Consider the following 10907-nt stretch of genomic DNA (forward strand, 5'->3'; position numbering starts at 1 on the left):
ATTGGTTGCAGTGATTTCCAACTTGGGTGCGAAAGACTAAGAACAAGACTTTCAAATGATTAATAGTTTAATTTAGGTTTAGAGCTGATTAGTAGGGTAGAGTCGAAGATAGCTGCAACTCCACCTCCTCGGCCTGTGCCTCGAGGAATGTGAGTATTAATATGACTGGGAGGGGTGGATTCATTTAGGCAAACATATTCTCCATCACCCAGCCAGGTTTCAGTAAGACCAAATAAATCAATATCATAATCTGATATTAGTTCATTTACTAGTACACCTTTAGAAGAGAGAGATCTGATGTTTAAGAGTCCACATTTAACTCCTATTAGTTTGCACTATTGCTCTTTTAAATTTTTATGCACAGCTCCTCTTCTGTTTACCTTTTTAAATAATTTCGATGGTCGGGGGGCAGACACCGTCACTATAGGGTTTTCACTAAGTAACTCCTGAAATGGAGGAGCAGAGAAGTGTGTTAGACTGCGACTCTGCCTCCTGGTCTCAACTCTGGGTTGTCATGGATTTGGTCCACTAATAAACTTGGCCAGATTTCTAGAAATGAGAGCTGCTCCTTCCCAAGTGGGATGGATGCCGTCTCTCCGGATCAGACCAGGTCTTCCCCAGAAAGTCTGCCAATGATCTACAAAGCCCACATCGTTTGCTGGACACCACCTCGACAACCAGCGGCGGAATGACGACATGCGGCTATACATGTCATCACTGGTCAGATTTGGCAGGGGTCCAGAGAAAACTACGGTGTCCGACATTGTTTTTGCATATGTACACACCGACTCAACATTAATCTTAGTGACCTCCGATTGGCGTAACCGGGAGTCATTACCGCCGACGTGAATAACAATCTTACTGTATTTACGTTTATCCTTAGCCAGCAGTTTCAAATAAGACTCAATGACGCCCGCTCTGGCCCCAGGGATGCACTTAACTATGGCCGCTGGCTTCGCTAACTTCACGTTTCTCAAAATGGAGCTGCCAATGATCGGAGTTGGTTTCTCAGCATGTGTGTCGCTGAGTGGGGAAAATCTGTTAGAAACGTGAACAGGTTGATGATGCCCCGTGGACTTTGAATGCTTACGACTATTCCTCCTTCGGACAGTCACCCAGCCCCCCTTTCCTGGCTGCACAGGGGATGCCGGGGGACGGCTACCAGAGGCTAACTCAGGCCGTTCAGCACCGACTACCGGGGACTGGCTAGCTACAGTAGCTAAAGACTGATCTACCAAGGTGCGGAGCCGGACTTCTAAATCACTGAGCCTCACCTCCATGTCTATAAATAAACTACACTTATTACACGTACCATTACCGCTAAAGGAGGCACAGGAGTAACTGAACATCTGACACACCGAGCAGGAGAAAGTAGGAGAGAGAGAGGGAGAAGGAGAAGCCATCGCTAGCTGCTAAGCTAAAGTCGCTAACGGCTAAGCTAAAGTACTGTAGCGTCAGCTACCAAAACTTTAGAACAACTATGAGATTGAACAGCAGTCACTAAAAGATGGAAAGAACTGTGAGTGCTTAGGAAAAATTACTGTAAAGAATAAGTGTTTAGCGGACAGTTGGCTGCTGTAATCTAACAAATGTAACTGTTATTTAGTGAGAGCAGCACAACGCGGTACCAACACACAAGCACCGGAAACAGAAATGAGTCGACACGCTTACCGCAGTACGTCAGCAACCAGTCAGCAAGTTTTGCCAAACGTATCCACTATCATACGTGTATCAAACAAACAACAGTTTAAACTGTCGGTAAGAGCTTTCTTTATTGTTGAACACTATATGAACTTTAGGCTGTGTTGTTAACCTGTGTATGGTGATACAAAGATAGAAGCGTTAGTGAAGCTTCTGAATTTAAAAGTCCTACTTGTTTACGGGTGTAGTCACACAGAACTCACATTTGAAGGAAGGGTCCTCCGTCGTGCAGCAAAGGGTGTATCACACCTTCGACAAGCCAGCATCAATGCTCACTCTGAGGGGTTTTTTAATCCACAATAACTCTGCGCTAATCTGTATCAGATGGCTCTCGATATTGCGGACCTTCGACGTGAATGCGCAAACGGAGTGAAAGTAGGTAGGGAGGGAGGAGCAAGTACTTTCGGAAGGGCCCTGAATGTTGCTGCAGAAAGGAATTGTGGGTCATAAAATTCAGAGTGACGATTCAAACTCTATAGCCTAACTGTAACAGAATATTAGTGAGTGCAGCTCTCAGTCATTCTGTGCTGCTTTCAGATCTGTTTCTCATGGAATATCCCTGCCGAGTCAAGATTTAGTCACCTCAATGTAAAATTATTCATTTAGTTATGAACTCCTGGAATTTAATAGCTCCTGTGTTTCAGCAGTTTTCTGCACAGTAATATACACATATCTGTGTTGTCTGACATGTCCAGAAAAAAGTCAGAATTAAATAAGGGACTAACGTTATCATTTGAGTCTACCTGCCCTTCACTCTGCTGTGCATTGTTTTTGATGCGCTGGCAGAAACATTATGCACTTCAGACCGTTTGACCGACACAGGTAAGTTTCCCTCAGGTGGTCACAGTAAAGAACCACAGACAGACAGGTAAGTTTCCCTCAGGTGGTCACAGTAAAGAACCACAGACAGACAGGTAAGTTTCCCTCAGGTGGTCACAGTAAAGAACGACAGACAGACAGGTAAGTTTCCCTCAGGTGGTCACAGTAAAGGACCACAGACAGATAGGTAGGTTTCCCTCAGGTGGTCGCAGTAAAGAACCACAGACAGACAGGTTTCCCTCAGGTGGTCACAGTAAAGAACCACAGATAGACAGGTAAGTTTCCCTCAGGTGGTCACAGTAAAGGACCACAGACAGATAGGTAGGTTTCCCTCAGGTGGTCGCAGTAAAGAACCACAGACAGACAGGTTTCCCTCAGGTGGTCGCAGTAAAGAACCACAGATAGACAGACAGGTTTCCCTCAGGTGGTCACAGTAAAGAACCACAGATAGACAGGTAGGTTTCCCTCAGGTGGTCACAGTAAAGAACCACAGATAGACAGGTAAGTTTCCCTCAGGTGGTCGTTTTATTATAAAAGTTTCTACTCTGACAGTGAACAAGGAACAGAAACAGTCCATAAACCTCCAGTAAGAAAATAAAAAAACAACATGATGAAGAGCAGGAGGTGGGGGTCAGGTTTCCATGGTAACACACAGAGGTGATGGTGGAGATGGGGCTTAGGGAGGGTGCAGGGTAACCATGGTAAAAGTGTGGGTTGGGTGGAGGAGGGGGGGGTTACTTTACTATCCTCTGGTGCCGGACAGTTTAACATCTGATGACCACACACACATGCACGCACGCACACACACATACAACACACAGTAACACGCACACACTCTGTGGTCCTGTGTGTGTGCTTCAGAGCGACCTGTCTCTCTCTCTCTCTGCCTGTCTGATGGGCGACGAGGTCGGGCTGAGGACTGTCTGCTCTGTCACATGACCTGGTTACAGCTGAATGTGGCAGAGACGTGTACCTTCAACAGGAGACCTGGAACCTCATCATTAGCTGGTTCCTCATCAGGAGACCTTGACCCTGACCAGTAACTGGACCCTTATCTGTAGATGTAGACCCTCATCTGCAGACCTGGATCCTCATCAGGAGACCTTGACCATCAGAAACCCTTCCTGTTACCCAGCACAGCTACTGGTGAGCAGCTTGAACTGGTATAAAACCAGTCTGCTTGGTCCTGAACTGGTCCAACAGCTCAGACCAGCAACACGCTGCTAACGACCACTCTCACTGCTCCTTTCAACTAATCAATAAGTTAGAAATACAAGTGACGTCTTGTTGTGTTTGACCAACAATCATTATTTATTGATTTATTTCAGCTTCTCACATTTGAGAAGCTGGAAACTTAAAAGTATTCTTCAATGACAGAAACAGCTGCTGATCAACTTTCTGTTCATCAACTGATCGACTAATATAACATGATTTTCTACACGGAATCGTGTATGGAAGAAAAACACTGCCGTCCTGGCTACTGACAGACGACCCTGACCTCGGACGACCTCTAATGACCCCTGACCTCGGGCAGACAGCGGCTGAAGTTCCTAGCTGAGGTCTTCCAGACGTCTTCACTGACCTTCTGTCTGATCCTGAACTGATCTGGACTCCACGTCGGACGGCGACACCTGAGTTCCAGTTGATCTTCGGTGGGGTCAGTAACATGTGACTGGTGATGTAGCTTCACCTGCACAAACACGACCAGGTGAGGTTTGACTCAACTGATCCAACTGGAGGAAAGAAAACATCTTACTGAAAGCTCACCTGACCTCAGACCTGCTTTCAGTCAGCTGTCACCACGTCTCCCTTTACTTTGTTTCTGCTGTGAAGCTCCGCCCACTGCCTGCTCTTGTCCAATCAGCTGTCACAGGCCCTCACCTGCACCTCAACACTGTCCTACCTCTGAAACACACACACCTACCTGTCTCTCTCTCTCTAACACATTCAGTCTCTCCCTCTCATCCAGCTGCAGCTCGTCTTCTACTCGTCGTCGTCGTCCTCCTCGTCTTCGTCCTCTCCTTCGTCGTCCTCCTCTTCCTCCCCTCCCTGAGCTGAAGAGCCGGGGTTCCTGGCGTACGTGCCGCCGCCGCGGTACGCCACCATGTCCTGTCAGACAGACGGGTAAATGTTTATTACACCGCCAACAGTTGTCTGGGCTCTCTGCACCTGTCCGTCATAGTGCAGCGCTCTGTATTCTGGCCTTAGTGAAGGAAACACTCAGACTGCAGCCCGGCTTTTAACTCGCACTAAGAGGAGTGACCACATCACATGAATAATCTTTTATTACTTTTATTCATTTATATTTTCAGTAAGGACTTGTTTGTTTCAACATTACAGCACTTTGTAACTCGGCTTTGAAAAGTGCTATAAAATAAAGTTAATATTATTATTATTCCTACAGCCCTAATTGTTACTACCCGTGCGTCTCTGTCTGAGTCTCACCCGGTCGTATTTCTCTCGTAGTTTCTGGGCCTTCTCCTCGTAGGGCAGCTTCTCAGACTGGGACAGTTTGCTCCACATCTCTCCCAGCTTCTTGGCACAGTCTCCTATAGACAGACCAGGGTACTGCTGCTTCACGCTGGGACGGTACTCGCTGCAGAACACGAAGAACGCAGACCTGCACGCACACAGACAGACAGACAGACGGGTTAACGCTCATCATGGAACGGAGACGCTTTGTTGCTGAATCCGGTTCAGCCCTGAAACAAACTACATCCTGTTTTACTAGATAATATAAATAACCAGCGGGACAAATTCAAACCGCTTGTTGAACCAAAGATACTATTTCCTGATTCATTCACGTCAGGTATTAAGCACTAAGATCGGCTCCCGGAGGCCCTGAACTAAACCCAGAGAGCCTCTTCAGCAGAGATCCAGACTGGTTCAGACTGGTCCCTGTGCTGCCCTCTGCTGGCCCAGCAGCTGAACATGAATCTCTCTGTATGGGTTACACAGACTGGGACACTGGGTCCAGACCAGCAGGCGTGACGGTGTAAAACCTTTTATTGTGGTCCTCTGATAACAGAAAATGAAAAAGATGTGGATTTGTCTCGGTCGGAGCCCCGACCCTCTCCACGGCCCCGCAGAGCCTTTTGGTCACTACAGCTCCGATCTGAACTGAAGCTAATCAGCTTTCTGTTTTCTGTCCTGACAACTGACTGATTCGCGGCAAGAGCGTGCGTCTTTCACAATAAAGTGTGAAGCAATCCATTTTACGATCCGCACATCAGCTGATTTCCTGTCAGCTCTACAGTACCGTTAACTTCACCGCCAACCTGCTTTTACAGGCGCTGCTTTATAATTATTTTTTTGTTTACTGTTATTAGCAGGGTGGGAATCTCTGAGAACCTCACGATCAGATTATGATGCAGAGGGCTGCGACGGATTATCAACCGATTATCGATGCATCATTTTATTTCCTGTTTGATTTCTGGTTAATTTGCATCATCCTAAAAGGACTGGTTTGTATGCCTAGTTCACTTCATTAAGCTCGGCTCCTCCTCGTCAGCACTGTGCTCTCTTCAACAACCAGTTTCCTCTGAACACTGAAATATATTTAACTAGTATCAGGACGGACACCAGTTTAGCGTCTACCGGATGTTCAGTAACCTGGACAAGTAGGCAGTAATGACCTGCAGCTAATTAACATTACTTTGTTACTAATTTAGAGTTACACAGCAGCTAAAACACATGATGAAGAGGAGAAATGTTGCTAATGCTAACTGCCTCCACCTTTCCAGCAGACAGACTTTTATTAATGGACACACAGTGACTGTACATTTAATGAATGATGACTATATTAATGGTGGTGTGAGATTTTAGTAGGGTCATTCATTCAGCGGCGAATACACTTTTCTTCATCTCTGTAGCTAGCTGACTGGCCGGTGAAAAGGGCTAAAGGATGAAACGGCTGTAAGGAGCTCAGCGGTGAAGTTAACGGGTGTGTAAAGCTGAGGTCAGCTCATGTGCAGGTAGGCCTTGGCGATATAGCCACAAATGTTATCACGATAAAAACATTTTATATCATTCGATAGCGATAATTATCAGGATAAATGAGGCTGATTTTTGCTCCTGACTGAAAGTTAGTTGTGGTTTTAAACTTTTCTTTCTGGTCAGAACAAACACTGGAGGTCAAGCAGAGGATCACAAATCTGAGGCAGAACATTCAGAACTATCATGTTAAATCTGTTTTCAACAAGAATGGTTAGTAAATCTTTTTCCAGTCCCTTTTCCTCAACAAAATAAATATATTTTAATAGATGTGATTCTAATGAATTAAACCAAATATTTGATATACAAAATATTGAATCTTTGTTATTGAGGAAAATTATATTGTGCAAGTAGTCAAAACACACAAAACATTTATACATTTGTGACGTTGCAGTAGAAATTTATATACTGAAGAACAACAAATTAAGACCTTTATAAATAAAAACTGAAGACTTTTAAAGGGGGCCTTATGAAGACCCGGGGGTTTCCGGTCTGGAGACACTTCTGGTGTCAACACGGCGTTTTAACACCTGTGTGCGTCTCTGCAGGTCGATACAAACCAGGAAGGTGTAGCTGGACCTGTGTGCTGCGGACTTACGGGGGTCTTTTGGGTGCGTTGGGGTCTTTCCTCTTGCGGCCCCTCTTTCCGAAGCCCTTGGGCGGGATGTAGTCTCTCATCTCCCTGTTGTAACGCACCTTGTCGGCCTTCGCCATGTCCTCGAAACACTTCTTATCGCTGGCAGACAGACCCTGAAAGCACAACACAGCCCGCCAGCGGAGTCAGCGGCGTCTCCACGGTGAACATCAACACACGGTCGGTTTGTGGCCACCATCTTTATCTGGGTCAGGAAGCAGCGCTTTATGTGATAAACTCTGTGCTGCCTGAACTGTTAAACTCATTAAAGGTTAGCGTGGGTCCAGCAGGACCGGCTGCCTCCACCATCAGGTTCTGTGTAAACCACAAATAAACACTCTGAAATAAGGACACAACTATAAATCTGCTGGGACAGCTCATCTTCTTCGGTCTCTCCTCAAACGGCGGTGCTTGCTGTCCTCTCCTTTCCTGCCAGTGACGATCTAAAGTACAACCAGGACGTTTGCTGAATCACGACCGCCGCTGCTAAAATTTCCCACGATCATTATTAAACTCGCACACTGTGGGAGCAACACTCAACGTTCGGCTCGCTTCCTCTCCTCGTTCTACGCAGAACATCTACGGGACAGGTGGTGTTATAAGAGCAGCGTAACTCCTGTAAGGAATCAGGAGGTGCTTGGCGAGTGTTTGGACGGTGACATGCTGTGCCATAAATGTAAAATCACTGTGGAGCATCAGAACCAACCAAAGTACTTTCTCAGGATCTAAAGGTTGTAGTTCCTCCCCAGCAGGCTGATCTCTGGCTGTTGGTTATTTATTATCTGCTCTCGCTTTTCCAACTCTTTGTTCAGAGATATGGTGAAAATAACGGCCCAATGTGACGTGAAATTCTTCATTCTAAGGTGCATCACATGCTCATGAACACACGAGCGATGCTGCTGAGACATGTTGTGTTGGGGTTTTACAACTACAACAACTCCATCCTATAGGAAACACCGCAATGTACAACCAGGACGTTAGTAATAAGTGTCCGTTTCCCAGAATGCATTGTGTACCAAACAAACAGCGATGACATCTGTAAGTTACAACACTGCTGTTCTTGTGTTAGGTGATGCACTTTTAAGGAATACAGGCCAGTTGTTTAAATCTAAAATCTGTGGTCGATTTATCAAGATAAAGCAGAGTAAAAAATTTGCTCCTGCGGTTCTTGGAAACGTTTTGCCTTTGAAAATATTTAAAATGGTAAAAAAATGGATTAGTTACATGCATGTAGCCTCTTTAGCTCCTCTGCATTAGCTAAACACTGTTAACGTCAAGCTAGGAGGGCGTGGTTTCAACAACCAGGTACCTCGGTGCCACTCAAGCCCCTCCCCTCTGACTCTTGTGGGGGCGGGGTTAGTTGTTGCGATCTTGCCAGTGTGTCCCTCTCAGAGACACTCATAATAACTGGTTCGTTGATCACCTTTAATTAGTCTTTACACATGTAATAACTAGTTATTCAACAGTCATTAGTCTTTAAGTGTTTATCAGTCATGAATCATAAATCTGTCAATGTGCAATAACTGGTTTATCGATCGTCTGTAAACAAGCTAACTTTCTATTTTTACACTGCCCTGCCTGTCTGTCTCTTACCTTCCATCTCTCGGAGCATTTCTTGGAGAACTCGGCGAAGTTGACGGACTGCTCGGGGTGCTTCTTCCGGTGTTCCTCTCTACACGTCTGGACGAAGAAGGCGTACGCCGACGTCTTCCCCTTCGGCTTGTTGACGTCTTTACGCATCATAGTGGCGCCTGGCAGACAGATGGGAGGCGGACGACGACAGGTACAGATAAAACACAGGAAAACAACGTTCAGGCCGGATCTCATTACTTAATTTTCAACTTTGAGATCAATTAGTATTTTAATAATTGTTTATTTAATTCAGTGTACACTTCAAAACACAAAATATACCTGTAAACTACAAGCTGCACACAATCCACCACCAACATTTTTATCAATTTTTCACCTAAAAAGGCAAGTAAAGGTACGTTTATTTCATCTTCATCTTTATTATCCATCATGCTGTTAATTAGTTTCAGCACTGATCATTCAGCCTGTCCGTCTCGGTCGAGGGTGACGTCTTCACATGTTGTTTCATCCGACCAACCGTTCAAAACTAAGATATTTCAGTTTAATGAGATAAAACACAGGATATGAACAAATCTGACACATTACAGAAAGTGAGTTCATATTTAATTAATTATTTTAAATAAAATATTTTGGTTAATTGATTAATCATCTGATTGTAGTTTCTCAGAGTCTGAGGGGATGTTTTCAGAAAACCCCCCACATACATTCAGTCTTATAATCACAGAGAACAAAGAAAGGCAGCAAACCCTCCCAATAACGAGCTGCAATAGGCACAGACGTTTTAACTTTGTACAGATAAAACACAGATGATTGATAATCAATATCTTAAATAATTATTGGCTGCAGCCCTTTATGTTTAATAGTAAGACAGTTAAACAGAGATGAAAAGGCTGATTAATAACCTGACATTATTAAAATCTTTATATGGTTAAAATCAAAACATGGTCCAGGTAACTGAGCAGAAAGGCTTTCAACACATTTGGGTGGGATGACCCTTTAACCTGTATGTGTCTCGTTTTTGGTCATAAATAACATTTAACCTTGTAAAATGTTAAAAATGTGTTTAATTAAAGATCACATTTTAAAGCACTGAGCATAAAGTTTCCCATCCTTCATTAGCGGGTCGACCGTTAATTAGCCGTTAAACGGTCAAATAACGGTCCCTCCGCAGAAACGGGCTGATTGTGAATAACAAAGAGAACAAAGTGGGGATCCATTTTCTCCACCGGGGAGCTCGGAGGCCCACCGACCCGGGCTGGACCCTCTTTCTCGGTGCGTTACTGTGCCGGGACGTCCCGCCGGAGCCGGTTCCTCCGCTCCGCCTGTGACTGGGAGTCTATGAGCCGTAGAGATGAACTAAAACCGGAGCTAGCCGCGTCTTCTATGGACGTCTATTGACTGCTGCAGTTAGCCTAGCCGTGCTAACGGGCTAGCTCCGGCAGAACAATGGGCCACCATTTGCTTCCCGCCCTCTGCAGAGCTAGCCACCCCATCCCCCTCCGCTAGCAGCGTGCTAACAGGCTAGCGGGCAGAGAAAGGCTCGTCCGGAGACAGCAGTGAGACTTTGTGTTGATGCACGGAGTTTATGCTTTAACCGTGGCGCAGTGTTTTTTAAATCTGCAACGGAAACATGGTGTCATTACAGCAGCTACGCATTTTCAACGGCAGGGCTCCGTCTATGCTGCGGAGAGAGGGAGGTCGGCGTTGCACGGACGGGACACGGCTATTTCCTGGCATTCATACTCCATAATGGGCGTTTCGTGTTTACAACAACACGTCTTGAGCAGAGCCCCGTGTGCGCGCACACAGGGCTGCACAGATGAGCACAGATGTCACCACAGTTACATTTATGTTCCGCCACAGCGGCCATTTTATTCACATTTCAGCCCTTTTTATTACAGGATTCTTTCACGTCAGGTAAAAAAAACAAAAAACAGGCAAACCGGCAAATCAAAGCTCGTGCTGAGTGAAACTACAGACATGTAACCGGCGGCGGGAGGAGAGCTGGGTACTCACTCGTCAGGAGGGCCGGAGCAGACTTTGGGTCGGGTTTCGGGTTTTTGGGGGTTCACGGGTTCTTGTTGTTGTTTGGTGGCTGAAGCGGCGACTGGAGACGTTGGTTCACTTTCAAACTGGGTCGAGCTCGAGCCCGGCGCCGCCCCCCAGCAAC

General features: G+C 45.7%; 1 protein-coding gene across 2 annotated transcripts; it reads right to left on the bottom strand.

Moving 5' to 3' along the window:
- Positions 1–3022: 3022 nt before the first annotated feature.
- Positions 3023–10907, bottom strand: LOC119912430 (high mobility group protein B2-like). 2 transcript variants are annotated; one of them, XR_005446150.1, is made up of 6 exons: positions 10754–10907; positions 8741–8898; positions 7112–7263; positions 4966–5140; positions 3624–4629; positions 3023–3545 (listed from the first exon to the last, which is right to left on the bottom strand). XR_005446150.1 is itself a non-coding variant. In XM_038731629.1 (5 exons), exons 2-5 carry the CDS (start codon positions 8888–8890, stop codon positions 4504–4506), a joined length of 603 nt encoding a protein of 200 aa, XP_038587557.1. In that variant the 5' UTR covers positions 8891–8898; positions 10754–10907; the 3' UTR covers positions 3023–4503. The 2 variants fall into 2 exon arrangements, 1 of the variants encoding a protein (XP_038587557.1); XM_038731629.1 differs by having other exon boundaries at positions 3023–4629.

The sequence above is a fragment of the Micropterus salmoides genome, unplaced genomic scaffold, assembly GCF_014851395.1.
Source record: "Micropterus salmoides isolate LMB-PRFRI ecotype aquatic unplaced genomic scaffold, ASM1485139v1 Ms_hic_scaffold_2, whole genome shotgun sequence".
Taxonomy (NCBI): Eukaryota; Metazoa; Chordata; class Actinopteri; order Centrarchiformes; family Centrarchidae; genus Micropterus; species Micropterus salmoides.

Excerpts from the sequence above, each read along its gene's own strand:
- LOC119912430 (XM_038731629.1), bottom strand. The coding sequence starts at position 8,890 with ATGATGCGTAAAGACGTCAACAAGCCGAAGGGGAAGACGTCGGCGTAC. Across the intron at positions 7,264-8,740 it reads AATGCTCCGAGAGATGGAAG|GGTCTGTCTGCCAGCGATAA; the intron begins GTAAGAGACAGA and ends TTGTGCTTTCAG. Across the intron at positions 4,630-4,965 it reads TACGAGAGAAATACGACCGG|GACATGGTGGCGTACCGCGG; the intron begins GTGAGACTCAGA and ends TCTGTCTGACAG.